At 45.0% G+C, this 24,612-nt stretch overlaps 1 protein-coding gene across 2 annotated transcripts in view; it reads right to left on the reverse strand.

The window, feature by feature from the left end:
- The window catches only part of DHX36 (DEAH-box helicase 36), a 1,119,030-nt gene that overhangs the window by 1,032,936 nt on the left and 61,482 nt on the right, over window positions 1-24,612 (reverse strand). For both annotated transcript variants that reach the window (XM_069618410.1, XM_069618409.1), the window contains exon 2: window positions 17,738-17,877. In XM_069618410.1, the coding sequence (XP_069474511.1) occupies window positions 17,738-17,877 (140 nt within the window). The remainder of the gene's footprint in view (window positions 1-17,737; window positions 17,878-24,612) is intronic.

A 24,612-nucleotide genomic window follows, 5' to 3' on the forward strand; every position in this document is an offset into this window, starting at 1 on the left:
TCGGAATACAAACTGTTGGACCATTTCTTGGTACGCTCTGAAGTTGAAAGGAGGTTGAATTTAAACCTCATATAAAGCGAACGCATTTTATGGCCAGGACACTGTCTCAAATATGGCAGTAACGGCGACTGGTTATGCCGAAATTTTGCGTACTCTTTAAATGCGGGGTATAGCCCAATTTTATCTGAGTTTTTTGCCCAATCAAGTTGTATTAGCCTCGCCTTTACAACCTGAGGACGTTTGATTAGATCTTCCCTTTCCATGGCTAATAGTACAAGATTTTCATCACACCTTTTTCCTGCCTCTGCTACCGAAGCTGAAATACCCTTTTTTAGCATTTTATCAAGATCTTCATAAAGGGAATTTGACAACGGGTCCAGAATTTTTGCATGGGACGCAAGCTTGCGCAAAAAATATTTGGTCGCCAAGGATGTCAATCCCAGTTCATGTATGATGATCGAATTTGGTAGTGACATAGGCAAATGTAATACTTTCTTCATATTTTTCCTTGGATTTTATTTAGCATAGGACCGATTTCCAAATAGCACAGGTCTAAGCCATATATAATGATTGCTTCTACTTTAAGCTTATAGAAATCGATCAAAGGAATCATGGAAAAATTGCAGATTTTTGAATAAATTAGTTTCATTTGGGCGATCAGTGGCATCGCTTTAATTGAGATTTCTACATGCCATTTGTTGAGTGAATCAGAGTTGTTCAAATTGTACCCCAAGTAAATCATACCCAGAGCACGTGGAATCGGGGGGCCCTTTATCTTCCATTGGTACCTTACGATCTTTTGCTTGTTTGAAAATACCAAGATATGTGATTTCTTTGGGTTTAGCTGGAGATTGCGATTCTCACAGAATTCTACTAGACATTCAAGTTTGTTTTGCAGCCCAAAAGGAGTAAGATCAAACATTATCAAATCATCCGCGAAAGCCAACCAATCCAAGCAAAGATCCCCTAGTTTGATCGCAAATGAATTACACATAGACCAAACTGTAGCTATTTCAGATAAATACAGGTTGAACAATGTGGCTGCAAGGTTACATCCTTGCTTTACACCTACATGGGTTAACATGGGCGGTGTTAAAGAGCCTTCCTTGTCGATCTTAATCCTGTAACTTGTATTAGAATGCAACATTATAATCATTGCTATCAGGGGAGGTGGAATATGAATATCTTGCATTCGTTGCCACAATTGTCTGATTACGGAGTCAAATGCCCCGGATATATCGACAAGTGCCATATATAATGGACCATGGCCTTTCTTCCTAGTGGATTTCAATAAATGTGCCAACAGAGTTGCATTCAACTGTGTACCCATACCTTTACGGAGCCCGGTTTGAAACCGTGAAAGGATTTTCTGTTTTATAATGAAGTCGTTTAAGTCCTTTAATATCAGGGCAGCAAAGATCTTTGCAGAGATATCAATTAGGGCTATAAGTCTAAAATTGGTGGGATCATTAAGGGGACCCTTTTTATGTAATGGAATTATAAATCGCAGTTAACCACGACTCGGGCACTTTCTTTGATTTAAAAACACATTCCAACCTCCTTAAGATGATTTTTGCCCATAATTTCGGATCGTCCTTTATGACGCACGGTGGAATGCCATCCGGCCCAGCAGCTTTAGAGGGTTTTAGCATTGCTTTTATAGAGATAATATCATTTAAGCCCCAAGGACATTTAGACAGAAGATTCTGAGCCAAATCTAGGGTTTGTAGCCCACAAGATTTCTGTGGCAGTGCATATTTGGACTTATAAATTTCACACCATACTTCCCCGCTTACTGCAGAGCATAGATCCGACTTTCCTTTCAGTAGGTGGTCCTTCAGTATTGCCCAAATTTCCCTTGAATTTTTGCCAATTAGGTTCAAAATCATTTTTTGGTTGGTTTCTATAAATGAACCAATCTTCAACTTTTTGACATCATTTCTATAGGTTGTAAGAATTTTTCTGAATCACATAACCCCCTATAATATAGGATGATTTCATCAATTTAGGTATTTTGTTGTTTTTTTGTTTTTTCCTCAATGCAATTTCTACATTGTAACTCTTCTTATAGTCAGTCTGCTTAGCCATTGAACATTTCTTTACCAAGGTATCAAGATGACCACTTATCATGCCAACATTTTTTCTTTCCCATGCGATAAGATCAAATCTAGACATCATTTCAACATTTATTTTTTCCATATCTCTGTTAACCAAATAATTTAGCTGCCTATATAGACTAGCATTCCACCTGATGGAAAGTGCTTTGCGGTCTATCTCCAACAAAGATAATACCGGGTTAGCTTCATACGTTGGTAAATTACAATCTAACAAACACTCCAATATGCAGTGATCACTTAGACGTGATTGGATGATGTTACAGTTTATAGCGAATTCCGCTAGTGCATCCGAAATTACCAAGTAATCTATTGTTGAGCGTTTCATGCCACAAGTCCAAGTATAAGCGTGCACCTTTTGTACAAAGGGCACTACTTGCAATTCCCATTCGCTCAAGAAGTTCCTCCATATTTGCCCCCTTTCAAAAGCCAATATTTCATACTTGGACGCAATGTCTGACTTCATCATTATATTATTAAGATTTGAATTAAAATCCCCACCCATGATGATCTGTGCATTTGGAGCGTCGATTGCAACTTGTAAAAGTACAGAGTTCACTTTTTCGATAATAGCATCTAGAGTTATTGTCGCTGGGTTCCAGTACAGTGCAACTATGATCAACTGGGAGAGCACCCTAGCTTTGGATGTCACTTCCACCACCAATATGTCTGAAGATGAATAGATTTGCAACAACTTAGTATAATATAAGTGTCTCACAAGGATCGCAAGTCCGCCAGATGGACGGCTTTGTATACCTTTTACCGCATGAGAACAAAAAGCTACATATCCTTTGAAATAAATATCTTGGATTGCCATGGTTTCCTGCAGTATAATTATTGCTGGTAGTTGTACATCTAATGTGTTCTGAAACCATTTCTCAAGGTTATTAAAGCCACAGCAATTCCAAGAATGTATGACCACTGCGTTGTTTTATGGTTTTTCTTTGACTGGCATATCGCCTGTTAGATTTTTCATAAGTGGTTCAAGCCATGCCAGGCTTGACGCAATTTGCGCAACAGATTCAGATTGTAGTCTGATTTTTTCATGCAGAGCTGCAAACTGATTCTCATGATCTTCGATGAAGGCATTATTATGTGACGCGGAGGACTGATATTCAACAAACAGTGTGGCATTTTCCAACGAGGTAAACAAAGATAACTCATAACCAAGCAATTGGAAATCTCTTGCATGTTTCCATATTAACGCAGCAATAATAGTGTTCTGATATTTACATAACATACGACCGTTTGAGACGTACGGTAAGCGAATCCAGTCGATGTCATTAGACACTAAATTGCGCAGTGCTGGTATTTGGTGAAATACTTTCATCAATGATGTTCTATTTAAGTTAGGTTTGTCTACTTTCGTTGGATCCAACGTCCAACCCATTACCAGTTTCATTTCAGGCCCCAAAGTATTGTAAAATGACCATCTATCAACACCCTCTCCATCAAAAGACGTGGTGGGTGGTATGGAATGCAGATTTTGCTGTATATCTGGGGCTCCCTTCATGGGTTGGAACTTGATAGGATCAGAATCCTGAATACCTACAACTTCGTTCTCAGCTAGGCTTATCTCTTTATGAACAATTCTATTTGCCAAAGAGTTAACAGAACAATCAGCACTGATATCTACAACATTTTGTGGTTTTTGGACTAAAGAGGTTATTTTTTGTCCATTTTTTCAAAAAAACACTAACTGCGTTTGTATAAGGATAGCTGATGATAGCACATTGTCATCTTTTATGTTTGCAACATTAGAGTTTGATGGCTCATCTGAGGTATTTTTTTTTACGTTCTCCCCTGTACTCGAGGGAACAATATTTTGTGGCACAGTGTCGGTTATGCCCAGTAGAGCGTTGCTTTCGGTGTTAAGTTGCGTTAGATCAATGTTGTTGTCATCCTTAATAACACTTATTTATTTTTTTGCTGTTGCTGATTTTTATCGTTCTGTTTTTGATTTTTTGTTTTTATCTTTATTATTGTGAGCCATGTTAAGCCCTTGTTGCGTTAAAGTATTGTGCAAACTTGCATTTTTTTGTCTTTTCAGAGCTTTAGCATGCAATTTTTTAGCTTTGCGGGACATAAAAAAAGTACTCCGAGTTCAATTTTCTGCCTCAACTGAATCGTCAATACATTCCTGTCCCTTCTGAGTGATCACCAAGTTTAAGTCCATCAAATCTATAAGCGCAGAGGGGGTATCAGGGGTATACATAACTGGAATTGGTTCCTCAATTGTATTGAGCACCTCAGACATCCTCTCTGCTGAGATTAAATTTGCAGCAAGGACTATCTTCTCTAGGGTCAGTATTCTTTCATGTTGTAATTTGGCTATCTCCACGTATGGTGGAGTCTGATTTCCTGTTACAGTCTTAGCGTCACTTGGTGGTGTTGTTGGCTTGGGAGCCTCTGGGGGTGGAACCCCGGCCTCTTCCCTTGCCACGACGTTGACCCCTCTGATTGTACTGGCCGCTATTACTCTGGTAGTTGCTGGCAGAGTACTGTTGTCGTTGGTTTTGTTGCTGGCGTTGTCCACGAAAAAAGCGCTTATTACCAAATCCCCGCCTATTAGGAGGTTTAGAAATTTGGTCTAAGGTCTTCATAGTATCAAATTCTTTTTTCGCGTTTTCCAGCGCGTCATCCACTGCTCTCCCAAAGAGGATGGATTCCTCTATGGGTTTATTAATAAGGGATGCTTGTGTTTCCGCCTTAAATCCGGAATTGCGAAGCCAGACGTGACGCTTCAGTAAAATTCCTTGTACCAAAGTGCGGCCAGCCGTCTCTGCCGCATCGAGGGTATTCTTGACGATGCTTTGATTGTCCAGAGAGCCCTCGTTAACTGTGGCCAGTAAACGAGTCCTTGGGGGTTCGGGAGCTTCCTCGATGTCCTGTCTGAGCTTAGCCCATTGAGCATCGGCGTAGCTTGCCAATAGGGTATTATTATTGGCGATTCTGGTAGAGAATGCTGCAGAGGTGGCGATTCTTTTGACTAGGGCATACAGCTTTTCCCCCTCTTTATCTGGGGGTGCCTCGCTAGTAGATAGTGGGACTCCTGCCCTTTTTCTGGTGTTGGTCACGACCAGGGAGTCCGGGATTGAGTGACCCTTAATATATAATGGGTCTGACTGAGAGGGAGAGAACAGTTTTTCAATCCTCGGATTAACCCCTCTCACCAATGCAGGAGTGGAAAGAGAAGGTGTAATACGTCTCTTAACTGAGGCGAGGCGAGGTATAATCTGGCTAGTGGGGTTTTTTTCTTTGATAATCCTCTCCACAAAAATCGGTGTCTGGGGTGACGTCTCCAGTTTCAATTTCGAAATGCGCTGCTGCCTTCTTCAGCAGTGCATTGAAGGTGTGTTGATCATCGACAGGCGAAGGGTTCCTGACTGGTGTAGTTTCAGTAGACCTGATGACTATACTGCTACTGCCTGTGTCAGTCGACCTAGCCGGTGACTGCCAGGGATTTTGGTCGCCCTCGCCTGTGTCTTCCTAGAATCCTTCCTCACATAGGTTAGTTTCCTCGTGAAAACATTCCTCTTCTTGTTGGTCCTCAACATAGGTGAACTCATCTTCCTCTTGGAAGAAGGTGTCTTCCTCAGTGGGATTGTAAGAGTTTATGTCCTCTTGTATGGGGTTATAAAACTTCTGGTATTTAGCCCTTGGACTCTCAAGGGGTACCTCCCTTGGTCTCTTGGGCGCCCTGTCTTCTGGGATGGACATGAACCTAGTTTGTCCATACAGGTCTGGAACCTTTCCAAGGTCCACTGTGGTCGGCCAGGACGGTCTGGGAAAGAAAAGGGGGTTTCTTCCTCGTGTAATTGCCTGGTTCTGTCCCATAACGTCGAAGAAAGAGAGCCTTTGCCTTCTGAGTAGCCTTCTTGCTGGCTAGGGCCTTCCGACAGTGTAGGGGCCTTCCTGATCTGTCGTACGTCTTTGGCCGTCCTTCGATGCTATGCGCGCGAGGCTTTCGGCGATCATTCTCTCTTCCGAGGGATCGGTCGCCGTTGCGCTATGGAGCGTTGTTAGGGAGAATTCTCTGTTTAGGCTGAATTTCCCTACCTAGTGAGTCCCCCAGCAGCTTTGCTGGATTTCTGGGGTTTCTTTTTTTCTCCTGCCAAGAGTGAGACTCTTTTACCCTCACTCTTGGACATGTTGAAGTGTGTTTTCTTGGTTAAACCTTGTGTTGAATGGGCTATGGGGTCTTTTACTCCATAGGGCCTCATGTATTTTTGTGATGTGGGTTACACAGCACCCTCTGTGCCGTGACCCAGGGGTGTCCTAGGGACTCCCCAACATAGACTCCATACCCTGGGACTGACTACTGTCTCCCAGGGCATGTAAAGTCACCAAAGACTTTGCTAGTCTTGAATCCTGAACAGAACCAGTACAAACCATCATATTGTGGACGTACTGGCTGGGGCAATTCGATTGCCCCAGGGTCTGTTAGTCGAGGGGGCACGTCTCCGTCCCCCCTGATCGAGTTTTGGCTGGTGGCAGTGGAAACTACTTTTTATATTCGACCGCGAATATTTCCCTATGGGATTTCCCATTGTTTTAGGCTAACACATTTAATTATTTATTTACGGTAGCCTTAAAACATACCGCCGGTTTATATATTTATTATTATAACTCCGGTTGGGACTTGTTGCCAAAACTTGATTCTAAAATGGCGTTGGCGTTCGCCTCTGTAACTCTGACCCAAAGTGGAGCCCTTTGTTCCACTTTTGGCGGGCTTCTCCACAGAAGCCCTCCAAAGTGGTGCCACTCTGTCTGGGGTACTTAGGAGGGGTGGAGGGGGATTTAGGCACCCTGGACTGAGTTACCTTGGTAACTCAAGTCACACTCCGTCCTGATTGGCCCAAGTGGTGAGCCGGCCGGCTCACCACTTAGCATGTTTGAGTGACAGCTAGGCTGGGTGAATGGGGGTTTGCTGCATAAAAGCAGGGCTTTGGGGACTGGAACTTTAGAAGTCGCCACAGGACCAAGAATCCGACGAGGGAAGAGCTGAGCCGACCTGCTTCGACGACACCACCCGGTGGAGCCCTGCTGAACCGTCTCACCACTTTTCCCGACGACCGGGGAGAACTCTTAACGGAGTGGCTCCTTCCTTTGACTGGTGGGGACAACCAGTTTTCACCTTCTTTCCGCTTCTGGAGGTATCTCGTGGCCGCCTTGCCAGTGCCAAGCACCCCGGCAACCGGGACCCCACCACTTTTACCCCAACCACGAAAGTCGGTACAACCCTTTAACCGGAGGACTCCGCGGCTGGTTTCTTCCCGGGCAGTGCAACGACCCTCTTCTTCTGCTCTTCAGCGAGAACTTCTTCTCCCCTGACCGACGTCGAGCCTTGCTGCCACTGCCTGGAACAACTGCCACCGCTGGAGGATCCTTTCCGCTTAAGGTACCGTGTTCCGCCTGGCTTCCCTTGCCACCGACTGTACGGGGTAGATTTAGCCCCTGGCTTTCGAACCTGGGAGTGCCTGGAACACCCTGGCTAAACTTTCTAAGCCACCCTAAACTCTTTCTAACTCTTTGCAAGACTTTGAATCCCTAATAACAGTGTGATCTTGGGCACATTTTCGCTCCGGCTACTCTAAGAGTGGGCCCTGCCTAGTGACTTTTGCTCACCTGTGACTTTGTGCTTCTTTGAGCCTATTGCAAGTGTTCTGGACCTTAGAGTGGTGTGTTTAACCCATTTCTGTTTCTTTTTATCCCTTTCTTGAACCTACTAGAGTGTCATCTAACGTTAAGCGCTCACCTCTGTTTTAATTATGTGGTGTTAACCTAGAGTTGTCTAGATAGGAGTAAGGGTTGAAACTGCTTTCATTATAACTGTGTTTGAAGTGTTTTTACTATATTTTGCTAGAGTGATTTCAACTTATGTGTGTTTAATAAATAAATAACTCTATACTTTTGAAACCAAGCTCTGGTCAGTGTTTGCTTGTGCTATTGTACTTGAGTACCTATTGTGTATACTTTACATACTGCCTAACTCTTCTTGAGGGAAGTCTGACTGCTCAGCCACAGCTACCAAGTAAATCTGGGTGGTGCAGACTGCTACCAAGTGGGTTTACTGCTATACCTGTAGTCTTAAATCTTTTGCAGTGGTCCCCAAGGGAACTGCACAGGTTTCTGCCTAACAAGCGTCGAGCCTTTGCTCGTCGAGTCCTTGGTCGTCGAGTCCTTGGTGGCAACGTGAGCGGTCTTGCGATGCGCGTCGCCGGAAATTTTGGTGTTAGCGCCCTTATTTTTAGAGTGCCCAGTCGCCTGTCGCGGAAGCGGTGGCGGGGAGGGCTGACGACCCTTGCGGTCGGTGGAAGACGTCGGTGGGCCCGGCATCCCCGTTGGCGCTATGGCTGTCTTCGTCTTCGACGAATGTGTGCCTGGGGGTATGTGCTTTGGTGTTTTTCTGTGTGCGTCCTTGTTGCCGGGGTGTTCATCCCCATAAACTGGGCGTGAGCCGGGCTTGTCGGGGCCAGGGACGGACGACGAGGAGCGTAATGCTCCTTTGAGAGGTCTACAGCCTCCGTTACGGGGGCCGTGTAGTCACTATCCTCGTCTCACTCGGCGGCGGCGGCAGCGGGCGAGGAGTCGGGCCTAGAATTAGCGTAGGCCGCCCACCTTTTGACCCTGCGGTCCTTTAGAGTTTTGGGCTTTAGTAATTTGCAGGCCGCACAGCCGTCCTCCTGGTGATCGAGGGGTAAGCAACGGTTGCACCGTTTATGCTTATCCTTCCAGGTATATTTACCCTTGCAAAGTGGGCAAAACCTAAATGGCGTCCTCTCCATAGCTGAGGGTAACAGGTGTGACTACGACCTCGAAAGAGAGGGAGGGGAAAGAGAAAGGCATTCTTAAAGAAAAGAAAGACCACAAAGCCCCACTCACCCTACTGTGTATGGCCGGCGAGGCCAGGCCACGTGTTCGGCAGCGCCGAAGGATCTCCTCCTCTCGTCCTTCCGTCGAAGATCTTGTCGGCGGAGAAACGGCTCTGCGTCGAGGGAGGGATCTATCGTTATTGGTATTAATAACAAACGACCAAAGGTCGAAGAAACTATTTGGCAATGTCTCTCGAGGAGCTCCGCATAAAGGCGACCAGTAGCTGGGCAGAAAAAAACTATCTGAGGGACCTCGACGCGTGAGGGATTGTGGGTACAACGCACGTCACTATAGGGATAGTGTTACAGACACGCCTTGTCGACGTCCCCTTTTCGACTACGAAAAGCAAAATGCAATACTCCGCAGTGACCACTGGATGTCGGACCTATGCACAGCATGTGATTCTAAGCAGATTAACAAACATCAGATATAGATATATAGATTATATATATATATATATATATATATATATATATATATATATATATATATATATATATGATAGGCAGTAATATGACAGTAATATGATACATTACTCACCGTAATCGTATTTCTGATGCTTGTATCTGCTTAGATTCACATGCTGTGCATAGGCCGACATCTAGTGGAAGCTGCGGAGTATTACAGTTTGTTTTTCGAAACTCGAAAATGGCCGTCGACACAGGGCGAGCCAGTAATACTATACCTAGTGTGACGTCCACTGTACCCATGATCCCTCACGCGTCTAGGACCCTCAGATAGTATTTTTTCTGACATGAGGTAGCATGAGGAGTAGCGCGAGTACAGATAATCCAAGCAGATAGATAAGACTACAAGCATCCATGCGCCTTCTCTCAGAGGGGAGGAAGGGTGGGTCGCATGTGAATCTAAGCAGATACAAGCATCAGAAATACGATTACGGTGAGTAATGCATCTCTTCTGAGGCTTGTTGAATTTGCTTAGATCACATGCTGAGCATAGATTAGCGAGCAGTGTTAGAAGAAGGAGGTGGGTTGTGAGAAGGGTCATGAGCAAATAAATGTCTTAAAACCGCTTGTCCCACTTGAGTATCTGTCTTGGAATGGGTGTCAATGCAGTAGTGCTGAGTAAAAGTGTGAATAGAGCTCCAAGTAGCTGCTTTGCAAATGGTGTCAAGGGGTACATTTGCAATGAAAGCCAGAGTGGCCCCAATGCCTCTAGTAGAGTGGGCTCTTGGCGTGAAAGGCAGAGTTTTTTCAGAAAGAGAGTAACACAGCTGGATACAGTTAATCCACTTAGAGATGGCACCTTTAGAGACGCGATCTCCCTCTCTGCCTGTAGCTACGGAGACAAACAGCTGATCTGTTTTCCTTAGCGGTCTGGTCTTGTTTGCATAGTAGAGGACCGCCCTACTCACGTCTAGGGTGTGTAGTTTCACCTCAGCCGAGCTTTGTGGGTCTTGGAAAAAAGCCAGAAGCTTGATGGACTGGTTCACGTGGAATTTAGAAATAAACTTGGGCGAGAACCTAAGGTGTGTACGTAAAACCAGTTTTATGAACTGTAAAGAATGGATCCTGCACTGAGAGAGCCTGAATTTCACTGACCCATCTTATAGATGTTATTGCTACTAAGAAGGCCGTTTTATAAGTCAGGTGTTTGAGACTGCTTTTATGCATGGGTTCGAATGGGGGGGGGGGCATGAGTTTAGATAGCACCACGTTAAGGTCCCATCCCATCCCATCCTGGTAGTGGGTTTGAAATAGGAGGGTGGAGTCTCTTTACTCCTTCCATGAAAGCTTTAACCACTGGTATCTTCCACCACGACACCTTGTTATGGGATGTGGTATATGCGGACAACGCCGACAGGTGTACTTTCAGTGAGTTAAATACCAGTCCTGCATCCAGCAGGTGGAGCATGTAAGTGACAATTGTGGAAGGAGTGCAATCAACTGGGTTGACTTGCTTATTCTGGCACCAGATAACGAATTGTTTCCATTTGTCAAAGTAGCAGTGCCTCGTGTTTGGCTTCCTAGATTCCTTTAGGATGTCAATACATCTCTGTGGTAATTTGAGATGTCCGAACTCTATGACCTCAGGATCCATGCTGCTAGGTTCATCGAGTTGGGTTGAGGATACACTGTTTGACCTTGGTGCTGGGAAAGTAGGTTGTACCAGCCTGGGAGTTTGATGGGTTCGCACACCGCTAGTCTGCGTAGGTGTGGGAACCACGGTGGTCTCGCCCACATGGGAGCAACTAGGACGAGGACATTGACTCTGTTCATCTTGTTGACCACCTTCCTGATGAGGTGTTGATGGAAAAGCGTACGCAAACATCCCTGACCAGTTCATCCACAGGGTGTTCCCCTGGGAGTCTGGCTGGGGGAACCTGGATGCAAATCCTGGGCACTGTCTGTTTTCACTTGTGGCGAATAGGTCTATAGTGGGGAAACCCCACTGAGAGAAGATATCTTCTACGATTTCTCTGTGTAGACACCATTCGTGTTCCTCTGGGAGGGGATCTCTGCTCAAAGCATCCGCCAGAGAATTGAGATCCCCTGGAACATGTTGAGATGACAGGAAGATCTTCCGTCTGAGTGCCCATATCCAAATTTTCTGGGCAAGCTTGGACAGATTTTGCGAACGAGTTCCTCCCTGCTTGTTCAGGTAAAACATGGCTCTAGTGCTGTCCATCCGGATCTGCACTGACAGATTCAGCAGGTAGGGCTTGAATGCTTGAAGTGCTCTGAATACTGCCAGAAGCTCTAGCAGGCTGATGTGATTCTTGGCCACTGAGTGAGACCAGAGACCCTGAGCTGTGTGGTGGAGGTGGTGAGCTCCCCACCCTGTCAGGCATGCATCTGTTGGGACTACCGCCTGTATCTCGGGATCGTAAAAGGGTTTCCCCTTGGACAGATTTTCTCTTGTCCACCAGCAAAGACTCAGTACTAGTGTTGGTGAAACGACCACTAGATCGTCCCACTGACCACTTGCCTGAGACCACTGTTTCGCCAACAATTCCTGCATGGGTCACATGCACAGGCGCACGTGGGGAACCAGGTAAATACATGACGCCATCATGCCTAGCAAACACATCGCTTTGCGAACCCTTATTTGACGACTGGACTGATAGAGTAATTTGCAGTAATAGGTTCTGAATTCTTTCCTCTGATGGAAAGGCCAACCCCTCTTGAGTGTTTGAGACAGCTCTTAAGAACTGTTTTGAAGTGCTTGGCACCAGGCTTGATTTTTTCTCGTTGATTGAGAAGCGCAATTCGAAGAGGAGGTCGATCGTTCTTTGGATGTTGTCGCTGCAAATTACTGGGGTCTCCCCCGTGATGAGCCAGTTGTCCAAATAAGGGTACACGGATTGCCTCCCTACATAGGTGAACCGCCACCACCGCCAGTACCTTGGTGAATACCCTTGGAGCCGAGGCTATACCGAAGGGCAGCACCTTGAACTGGTAGTGCTGACTGTCCACCTTGAAGCGCAAGAAACATGGAAATATGAAAATAGGCATCTTTCATGTCCAATGTTGCCAAGTAATCTCCCTTTTTTAGTGGGGGCATTACTTCTTGGAGGGTAGTCATGCAAAATTTTTGAGGCTCGACATACTTGTTTGCTGGGCGCATTGTTAGATTTTTTTTTGGCACAAGGAAGTAAGTTGAATAAATACCCTTGTTTACCTGGTTGTCCGGGACAAGTTCTATCGCGTCCTTTGCAAGAAGAATGACAATCTCCTCAAGGAGTATTGTTTGGTGCTCCAAGGAGTGTATTTTGTCTTGGAGGATGGTTGCGGGGGCGCTCCAACAGTTTGATGCAGTCTCCTGCGGACACTGTGGACAGTACCCATCTGTCCGATGCGATTCCCCTCCCATGCGTGGGTCAAGCTGGAAATGTGCCCCCCTACTGGGGATGCATGGGAAGGGACCCTGAGTGGAGCATCCCTGTTTGTTGGGAGGCGTACCGCTTCTACCGGGGCTACCTCTCCCTCTACCACGGCCACTTTTGTTCACCTCTGGTGAAATTTTGGGGACCCTGTTGGTTGTTTACCCACAATGTACCTTGCCCTTGGGAGTAGTTGGACCCTCTTGGGAATTTTGGCCACGGGAGCGAAGAAAATTATTATTCCCCTCGTTGGTTCGTGGGTTTATTGGTTAGCTGACCAAGGGACTTAAGGGTCTCATATTCATCTTTTGCTGTTTTGAGTGCTTCTTCCACCGCTTTCCCAAACAAGACATTTGGTTCCACCGGCATGCCGATTAGAGTGGCTTGTGTCTCGGGTTTGAACCCCGACTGCCTTAGCCAAGCGTGTCTCTTGAGGACTGTGCTCTCTGCGATGAGCCGGCCTGCATTGTCTGCCGCGTCAAAGGTCGCCATGAGAATGCATCCGGACACTGATCTGTCTTCTGACGCAATTTGGGCCAACTGACCCTTTAGAGGTTCAGATGCGGAGGCAATGAGGGCAGCTACCTGCTCCCATTGGTGACAATTGTAACTTGCCAGCAGAGTGGGGGTATTAGCAATTCTTGCCTGGTAAGCGGAGGTGGAAGTTGCTTTCCTTCCTAGCCCATATATCCTTTTGCTCTCCTTGTCTGGTGGAGCTTCGGAGGATGCTAGAGGTGTACCCGCCCTCTTTCTGGTAGTTGTGACCACCAAAGAGTCGGGTTTAAGCTGATCCCTTATATAAAGTGGATCAGAGGGGGCGGCCCTGAATAGTTTTTCTATTCTTGGGTTGACTGCCGGGTCAAGTTAGGGGTGAGGAGGGAGGGATCAATTCTATGCCGAATGGATTTCCGAATTGGCATGGCTTGGGCAACGGATTTCCTATCCCCCATAATTTCCTCTGCAAAGTCCCTCTCTTCTTGAGCCCCTTGAGTGTCTATCTGAAAGTGCTCTGCAGCTTTAGCTAAGACCTCGTATAGTAAAGGCTGATTATCCACAGGTGAGTCATTCACTGGTGGGCCTGGGCCGCCTCCTCCTCCTCCTCCTCCTCCTCCTCCTCCTCCTCCCCCCCCCCCCCCATAATATTCAACCCCTGCCTGGTCGTCCAGTATTTGTATGTCAGGATATTCAGCATACATATGGGAAGGTTGAATAGTGAGTGGGTCTGAAATCAGGTCCTGAACTGGAGTTTCAGTGCGAGGTCTCTTACTAGGAGGCTGAGGGTCTTTGGATCCGGAAGGAGTAGAAGTAGCAGGGGTATTCTGATAGCTCAGAAAGTAATCAGGATTATTCTCATAAATATTTGCCATAAAAGACATTCGCCTTATCACCCCGTCGATGTCTTCAGGGCTCCATTCCTTAGAACTGGGAACTATTACCTCCTGTTGAGGTTCACCTTCCATTCCAATATCCTCTGGAGTGGGAGGGACAACTTTAGGCCTAGTGACAGGGTCAGGGATCTTGGTCTTATCAGAAGATTTATGTTGGTCCTTCTGAACCTGGTGTTCAGACTGTTTTTTCTGATGTTTATCCCCCTTCCCATGTGTGGAGGCATGTTTCCCTGACTCCTTGGATTTCCCTGAATCTTTTGACGCCTGGCGTTGAGATTCAGAGGTGGGTTCCTTAGGGTTTAAAGATTTACAGGGCGACGTCGAGACTCGGAGTAGACTTTGAAATTGCTGCTTGGGGTGGAGGTCGGTTTTGTCTTCTGACGACCAGACCTCCGTGACTTTAGGAAGCGTGGCACCCTTAGCAATCGTAGACGGTTGCTGTGTGTTGTGAGGCGATCGAGACCTGGAAAGGCCAGAGAACACCGAATCTGCGGACCGCACTCTTTGTGCCTTTTTCTGCCGATCGCTCGACACGCATGTCGAGTCTCGGGAGGGGTTAGTGTGTTTAGATGTAGGTGTATGGGTAGCGCTCATGACACCGGGTGTGGTCCCCATAACTGCCCCGCCGGAGAGTCCTCCGAGGTCATGGGCGCGCGCTTGGGTGTCTAACGACACACCAGCACCCGCGCCGTCCAAAACGGCAGTGTTGCTGCCATCACAGAAGGATCCCACAGCGTCCATGGCCTTGAGTTGCCTAGCGTAATGGGCTCAACGTTTGGTGGAGGGGTCCTTAAGAGTTTTAGCTTTAAAGAGCTTACACGCTCTGCAATTGGCTTCGGGATGGTCCTTAGGCAAACAGAGATTACAGGTGTTATGCTTATCCACCCAAGGGAAATTGCGGTTGCACTTGGGGCAGAATTTAAAAGGAGTACTCTCCATATGTTACTTTGTGGCAGAGGGCGAGTATATGTAGGAAATAAACAAGTGTGAGTATGTCCACCCCCCACTCTCCCTACTTGCATGGCAGAGGCCAGAAACCATCCAGGGCCCAAAGTCCGTTGTGCAGTCTCGACGGCTGTTCATTCTTCAGTATCGGCGTCGATGTTTGAATTCTCGACTTGGGATAAGAGGAACAGGGAATTTATGAATAATTAATCACAAATGGCTAAAAGCCAGGGAACTCTGCAACTATGCTTCCGACAAGTATGGCGGAAAAAAACAATCTGACTGTCCTACACGTGTGAGGGATCATGGGTACAGTGGACGTCACACTAGGGATAGTATTACTGGCACGCCCTATGTCGACGCCCATTTTCGAAAAACAAACTGTAATAACACACACACACACACACACACACACACACACACACACACACACACACACACACACACACCCCCCCCCCCCCCCCCCAGTAAAATGGCTACCCTATAAGTTTTAACATTTGGATATCAGTTCTTAAGACTCATTTGTTCCCATGTTCCCCTTTCTCTTTCAGAGATCCGAATTTTGCAACTTTAAAGGATCGCGTTTAGCTGCATGCAGTCTGACAAGATTACATTTCAAAATGATCCGTTTAGTAGATTCCCTGTCTTGGTAGAGTAGCTGACACAAGGTTGGTTCAAAAAAAGGCTATGACTCATACTGACAAAGATTGTGGTTTGAAAACTGGCTCAAAAGAGGAAGCTAGCCTCCTGCTGCCTTTACTTTCCTGAAGCCATGTGCGTAACCTCCCCTGCAAGCACACATCCACATGTCATTCCAACATGGGTGACTAGCAGGGTCTTGGCCACCCTCACAGAACTTCAAATGGCTGTAATGCACACAACGCATAAAACCACCTCCTAACTCTGTCAAATTTGGACTCCGGTCCCTCAGAGGGCGTTGAACCAACAGCGCGTTGGAACCTTAATTATGGTGAAAGGCGCTATACAAAGACAAAAATTAAAATAAATGTTCTCTTAGCAGGTGGACCGATAATTGGTTAAGTTTGGATTCTGAAATGATACACTATTGACTCCTGTATTCTGCTGTGTTTAAGCAAACAAAATAAGTCCTCACCCTGCTGGACCTCACATGGCACTAGCTGCGCGCTGAGCTAAGCCAATTAAATCGTGGCCATGTTAATCGTGATATTTTAATGGCAACTGTACATACCATTTACCCTTCCATGGTATACTGCAGTTGTCTTCAATTGTTTGCATGAGTGGAGGATGACCAAAAAGGACCTGTAGCATGTCACAGTGGTAATATACAAGCTTCTCAAACTACAGGAACCTTTCTAACCAGACTTGCCACCCATCATCAAGACCTTGGTTGCTCCCCATTCCATGGTAATGTCACTTTTGACCCTTAGTAAGGTTATTGCAACAAACAGTATCATAACTCCACACTACCCTCTAGTCATCTCACAGTGTCTCTGTGGTATAACAAACCGTGTAAAATATTAAATTGGATATGTAACAGCCTATTACTTATATATTATGGTCATCTCCAGGGGAGAGGTGTGCTGCCTCTGGTCACATTGCCATGGAGCCTCGAAGGTCTTCAAGGGTTTCAATATATGAATAACTACCTCGATTTACAACATGGAAATCAGTTAGGGTGCAATCACAGACTCGGCTGCATTGCGTTCTAGGGCAGTTGTCTAAGGGAGCTTGCATCTTCCACTTCAGTTGTGTGCAGGGCGTGTTTTGATCTGCAATAAATGGTAACATTTGGTGCTTGCCAGAGAAGGTGGGGGCAGTTAGAAACATTTTAAATCTCCACCAAGATATCTGTTGACTTTAAGCTCCTCACTAACCGGGTTTGATCATTTACACCTGCAACTGTGGCATGTAAAAATACATATGCCATACAGAGAGATCGAACAGCAGGGCTTTGGCATACAGACATCGGCAATTCATCTCAGAAGAATCACCACCTTTATTTTGGCTAAACACATGTTCCTTCTGCCTTCAGAGCACTATTTTCAGGAATGTAAAATGACATTCTACTGGTGATCAAAATGGTCACGTTAATTCAGGGCATTAATGGACATATACATATGATTGGACGTGATTGATGAGATATTGAATGGGACACTATTAATGCCCAACCAATGTCCTGGACTTGACGGGCACATTATTTCTGTTCCATGCTTTGCAAATACTGAATAAAAAGAGTTTACAAAAAAACAAAACAATTGTTATCACGCTCACCCTTTAAGCCTTCTTGGCCATACCACCACCCACCCCTCTATATTTCCTGGCACGCTAAAGTGAAGTGTTTTGCAGCATTTTTCCATACAGTTTAGAAAATACAGAGAGATCTATTAATAGTGCTAGAAATAAGAGATTGTACCAGAGAGAATGTTAGGTCACCGAAAAGAAAAATATTAAGTGACCTGTGAGAAGACTAGTATTAGTTCACAGACACAAAGGTGCAGACATACAACCCTTGACCCAGTGTGCACTAAATCATTAGGTCCACATTAAGGTGCTATCAAGCACAAGAGGAGATGAAAAGCATACTTTACTTTTTACTCTCTGTGGCACGCCAAGACCACGGTTTGAGTTCTTCTTTTTCTTCTTTGACTTCAGGTTTAGGAGTCTGGACAGCATTTAGCAGCCTTGTAATGTGTTCCTCTCTAGATTCATCCATTCGAACAACAGTTCTCTGTTGAAACAACCAAAAGGTTAGATAGGCAGAGAGAGTGAAGTGCATTGATAACCCAAAACTAGAATAGAATGTCCACCTATTTATTTATTACATTTGTTACATGCCGAGACCCTGGGGTATCACGGCGTGGCTACAGACAACTTAGGCATTAATATTCAGATACTTGCATGTGGATGGACAGTAATACACAAAGAAATAACAGTGATATTTACATACATAGGTTAAAACAGTGGAAGAATAATGCGTATTTACATTTTTCTGAAGCTGGCCTCCAGTGGGGGCAGGGGTGGCTTTCTGGCCCTGAGAAAGCAGACTAGTGTTGGTCATAATGTCAAATTACTAAAATTGGTTGAATAACAAGGTTTTTTGCAATTTTTTAAAGCAATGGAAGGATTCCTCAATTTTGATGTTAAGAGGGAGGGAGTTCCTATGTTTGAGGACCAAGAATTGAAAGTTGCTGCCCCCAGCTCTAGTATTTTTGTAGCGGGGGAATCCCCATGAGCAGGTTGTTGCTGGATCTCAGCGATCTGTTGGATTCTTTTTTATTTATAGCGTTATTCAAATAGATGGGGGCTTTTTTGGAGAGGCATTTGTAGGTGATGCATAATGTTTTTAAGATGATTCTAGCTTTAATGGGTAGCCACTGGGACTCCCTCCTAAATGTTAGAGATATGGTCGGACTTTTTTATTCCTAAAGCTGCCCGTAATGCTTTGTTTTGCATTAGTTGTAATTTACTAAGGTTGGTGTTGGAGGTCCCTAGTAATAACGCATTACAATAATCCAACTTTGATCAAATCAGTGCCCTGGCCAAGGAAATGCAGTTGGTGGGTGTGAGAAATTGGCGGTTTAACGCAATTCATTTTGAAGTATACGATGTGGACGACGAGAATGCGCTTATGTGTTTAGCCATTGTGAGGTTGGCATCTAGGTAAACTAAGGTTTTACTTGTTTAAGTACTGGAATCAACGTGCCATTGATGTTGATTGAGGAGTAGTCCGAATGGAGGGCGCCTATTTTAGTTTGGGATCCCACAATGAGAATCTCTGTCTTCTCGTCGTTAAGGCAGAGGTTATTCAAGGCCATCCAGTTTTGGATTATAGCATAAATTGTATTGATGGTCTAGTGTCCTGGTCTAATTCCCCGATATAGGTATGAGGATCTGGGTGTCATCTGCAAAGTTGGTGTAGATGACACCCATGTCGTCTAATGCTGAGAAGAGAAGCTTAGTGTAAGCATTATAGAGGGTGGAGAGAGACAAGACCACTGGGGTACCCCAATTGGGACTGGAAGGAGTTTGGCGGCTTCTTTCCCTATGGTGAACCTAGACGTGTGTTCGGCTAGGGAGGATTTCACCCACAGGGTGGCATCTTTATAAAAAATTGCAGTCATTAGCTAGAGTGGTGCACAATTTGTCGTGATCCACAAGGTTGAACGCTGCAGACAGGTCTAACAGCAGAAGTATGCAGAGTCCCTGATGGTATCCATCTGGATTTTCAGGTTAAGGAGTGCCGTTTCCGTGCTGTGGTTACGCCTAAAGCCAGATTGTCTAGCTCCAAGGAGCTGTTTTTTTTCAAGATGGGCTTGGATTTGTGTATATGCTATTTTTTCTATGATCTTGAGCAATAACGGGACCGTGGTTATTGGTCGGTAGTTCGTAGGCACACTTTGGTCAAGGTTTTTTTTTTTTTTTTTTTTTTTTTTAAGATGTGGGGTGACCCAAGCTTCTTTGATGCTGGCCGGGACCATGTTGGTATTGAAGGAAGCATTGATAAAATTGGTTCTAATAGGGCTGAGGGTGGGTGCACATGATTTAACTAGGTGAGCTGGGATGTTATCCCCTTGACAGTTGGAGGCTTTTAATTTGGAGATAGTGTTGCGTGACTGGGTGAAGTGGAATAGTAAGCTGGTATTTTCGTTAGATTTTGTGAGGGTGTTTTTGTTAGAGCATTTCTATCAGCTAATATTTGTCTTTTAGTGATCATTTTGTTTTCCAACAAGGCGATCTTGGAGGCTAAGGCATCTTGAATGGTGGTGCACCTATTCTTTGCTGGAATTAGCAGGGGCCGTGACTGGGGTGGGGTTTTCCAATTCTCTAAGGATAGAGAAAAGCTCTTTAGAGTCCGACGAGGCGTTACTAATAGGAGTGTTATATGCATTAGCTCTGTGGGTGATAATTGCCGCTTTGTAGGTTTTGTTTGCAGCCTTAAAAGCATTTGTGGAATCAATAGTGTGAAGTTTTTTGTAGGAGTGTTCAAGAGATCGTTTAGTTCGCCTTAGCGATACTAACTCTTCATTGAAAAAAGCACGTTCTTTTGTCAGCACGTCGCGTTTTAGTCGTTAACGGTGCTACCGCGTCAATAGTGGCGGTGAGGCATTTGTGGTAGGAGTCTGCAAGGATGCATGGGTTGTCGCTGGTGACCAAATTAGTTTCCAGTGCTTTGCTAAGGATAGGGGCAAAATTCTCAACTGTGAGTTTACAAGTGTTTCTGGCTTCGTAGGTGTCCATTGTTTTGGTCTTAGGAGGGCAAGTTTCGTTGCACATAAGGATGAATTTTATACTGTGGTGGTGCGTCCAACCAAGGGGTGTGATTGATTCACTAACTAACGTAGTGTTAAGTGAGAGAATCCAATCCAATGTTCTGCCCTTAATATGGGTAGGGGGCATTCACCAGTTGTGTGAAATTCATATCCTTAAGTGCTGAGTGTAGGGCTTCTGCTTTGTAGTCTTGGTCGTCATTGAAGCCTAAATTCAAATCACCAAGGATAATGCATTTAGTGTTTGGTTTAATGAGCGTGGCCAGTAGCAAAGGCATATCTACGTCTGGATGAGTGTCGGTATTGGGTGATCTGTAGATCACCACAAGGTTATTCAAGGTTTTCTTATTTGTTGCGAATTTGGCTAGTAGCCTGCTATATCTTCGAGGGGGCAGGATCTTAGTTGTAAATTGGTCTTAGCTATAATGGCTACAACGCCTCCTTGAGTATGGGATCTATCGGTCCTAAGGATGGTGTATTCTGGTGGGATGGCGAGAGCTAGCAAAGGTCCAGATGCTTGGTGAAGCTAGGATTCTGTGACTACTAGTAGGTCCAGTAGTTGTTCAATAATTAGGTCATGTATCTCGATGGTGTGGGCTCCTAGAGATAGGGCGTTGATAAGGGCACCTTTGAAGTTAGTTGGTAGCTCAAGTTCAGATGTAGCAGAGGTAATGGGAATCCGTAAGTGTGGGGCACTGGGATCTTGTTTGGTGGTCAATGCCATAGGTATCTTGTACTTTTTGTTGAGCAGATAAGCTTTAGGCTTGGGCTGTTTAGGTGTCACAAAAGCTGGAGTCTGCCAGTGAGGGCATATTGTGGAATGAGAGCTCAGGCGATAAAGTCTAGTGTTGTTGTGTATGGGACGAGTATGGGGGTCGTCTGTAGTATTTAGGATGTGAGTGGGAGCCGTCATGTATAAGGCGGAGGTAGGCTCTAGACTAGGAGCGCTACTACTAGAACCTGAGATATGGGCATAATATTTAGTGGGCGGAAATGGTGGTGTAGAGGGCAGGAATGGCGTGGGGCATGGAATGGGGTGATGTCTAGTGGGGCCATTTCTATAGCTAAGGAAAGGACTACCAGTACAGGGTAGGCACTTTTGAACAACCCAGAATGGGAACATGGTGATGAATAGCCAGTCTAATATGGCTATGTTCAGAGTGGGATGTGGCTAAAGTCGTTCTGATACCCAAGTTACTTCTCGCAGCAAGCCACTTATGATAATAAGGCACTATACAATGCTAGGAGCATAGTTTGGAATTGGTAATTCTAACAAAAATGGCAGACTAACTTAAGAGTTAGCGTCTGTGGTGATCTCTGCATAAATAATGCGGCATAGTACAATTCAAATAAACATGGACCATGCTGCGCAATACATTACTAGTTATCAGCGGAGGTAACCATATGTATAGTGGGATCAAATTGTCATGCTCTTTTACAACTTACAATGAGTGATAACACTAGCGTTAACCAAATGTCAATTCTATAACATTGCACTAGCATGGTGGAGTTTGGCACATAGCAGATGGTAGTTAGGCATTACAGGTTTCATTTGGTGTGGCTTAGTAATGGTGCATTGTGCAACATTAATAGTGATAATCAGGCAGTAATTAACATGTACATTTATGATATTACCGATATGGTTAGGCAAATCGGGCTCTCTAATAAATGTACATTATAGAAATTACGAGTGCATCAGAAAGGATATGCAGTGATCCTACAGTAAGCACAGTGTATAGCAGAGTAGTCTGTGGGTAGCTTATGATGCAGCGCTGGTGCAGTGGGTCATTAAATACACAGTAATAACAATAAACGTGTGGGTAAATCAACTATGCGGGCCAAGAACTCTTACAGAGTCAATGGGCTGAAAAATGGTCCATTCCGTACTATCTCAGTTCCCTTGTATACAATACAGTAAACCCGAGTGTGCCTCGATCTCGTGTTCCACCGAAAGGTCAATTGCATCGGGCAGTGACTTGCTGCTGAAAAAGGTAAATGACGCTGTCTGGACTTCATTGCAGCGCAGGGAAACCGCACGCAGGTAAAGAGTCACCAGGATAGTGGAGGTCCAGACATTTTATCTTTAGTCATTTGAATAGCATCATTGGATACTGAAGAGTGTGCAATACATATGTACTAGCAACACATTGGATGCTACAAGTAAATAGAGTGGGGCTCAAGCAATGTACTCGCGATATGAAATGCGAAGAAGAGGTGGCAATATGACCAGGCAACGGCCCGTCACGGACAGGCACAGACAGGCCCTCTTCCTCGGCCCTTCTCCGAAAGGCCGGCTTCCGCTTCCCGGTTCGGGTAGTGGGCAGAAGTAGCTGAGGGTAGCCAATCAGGAGCTGCGGCGTGGAAATTCAAAGATGCTTTCTCAAAATCGTGTGAATGCCTGGCGCGTGGCCAGTAATGGTACCTTATGGATCGGATAGCTGCAACACCGGCTGTGTGTTGTTTTAAGCGCTGAGACGCTTCGTTAGCACTGTTAAGAGTGCTTCTCTGCTCGAAGCGAGAAATACCCAAATAAAAATAGCAATGCTCCTGACTCCAGTCGGAACTCACTATCTCACCATGTTGTGAGTGCTGATAGGGCTCCTCCATAGTATGCAGTAGCAGGAGGGCTGAGGAGAAGAGGCTCCTGCCCTCTTCTCCCAGCTGCTGGGCTGAACGAACATACTCAATTTATTGGTTAGGACAGCTAAGGGTAGAATCGCTGGTGGGTGCGCTCTGGCTCTCTAAAACAACAACACAAGGAGGCTCTACCCCAGGCCTCTGAAAATATCTGTATTGGTTTGGCAGGTTGTGCTTGGCCTGCAAGGTATCTATTGTTCAACTATAAGTATCTTAAAATAGTCCAATAGTGAGACAGTTTGGAAATCTTGTGAAATCATACAATAGTAACACAGTTTATCATAAACATGATTTATTGAAAGGCAAATGGCAATGCCTGCTTGCAGCCTACACGTGTTTCGACCACAAATCGTCTCCAAGGCAGACTTAATGTTTAAAGGAAGGATGATCAAAATAAACCGCTCCAAAAAAAGAGAAATATTAATTTGCTGTTACATACATTGTTCGTAAATTTGGGGCAGGCAGGGGAAATGTTGGAAACAAAGAAAAATGGAACACAGAACAAGCATATGTTAATTGGGCAATCCCAGATTCCTTAACATTTAATAGGTTTAAGGTTGTGATGCAGGGAGTTGCTATCAAAGATCTACTGTGACCAACATACCGGTAGGGGAGTTCTACCAGGCGCATCGAAATTGCAGTAAGGAAGAGCAATTTGATGAAGAATGCCAATTACTCAGAGATGGTACCCGTCAGTAATTTTAAAGGAGATCACATAATAGAACCAAATCATTAGACGGGTCCAACATGCTAAAAGCTACCCCTAACAAAGCAAAGAGTAGAAATACAACCATTGACGTGATCTCACAATATTCGAAGGATGCGCACAATCTGTATAAATTGGTGCAAAAAACACTGGTACATCTTACGTATGGATTACAACCTCAAACAGTACATAGCACATAAGCCAACATTTCGGTTCACACGAGCACCAACCATCAGAAACCAATTATGCCCATCATTTCTCGATACTAGCAGCCATGAAACCAGCAGCGGCGGTGATTGGCTGCAGACTAACAAGATTTCACAAATGTAGCACGTACAGGTATGCACATGCAGACTGCGGCACAAGCTTTCAGGAAGATGGCTTGGCCATCAAGATTAAAGATTTCAATAACTGTAAGACAACATTCGTTGTATATGCGATCATCTTTATGTGCAAGAAATTGTATATAGTGAGTACTGTAAGACAGTTGTGAATCAGAGAGCATCTGGCAAGTCTTAGTAGTCAAGATGCTAAGCGAACACTGGCAGTACACTGGCATAAAGGTGACCAGATGCAAGATAAGAAGGCCAAACATGGTAAAGATCTAAAACTTAAACTCAGATGTATGGAAGTTAAATGCTTATGCAATTTACGCTGTACCTCACTGGGCCTTAATACGGAACACGAGATGCATGTATTTTTGTCAAATCCAACTGGTTTGAGGACATACAGGACCGAGACTGTCCACTGTATGTCAAATGAAAGTAGCATGGCATATCATTAGTCCTGAGCAAAGTGCTGAATTGAATGTCTATTGTACCATTTATACAATTTGATGTTTACTACATTTTAC

Source organism: Ambystoma mexicanum, chromosome 10 (assembly GCF_040938575.1).
Source record: "Ambystoma mexicanum isolate Mex_15411 chromosome 10, UKY_AmexF1_1, whole genome shotgun sequence".
Taxonomy (NCBI): Eukaryota; Metazoa; Chordata; class Amphibia; order Caudata; family Ambystomatidae; genus Ambystoma; species Ambystoma mexicanum.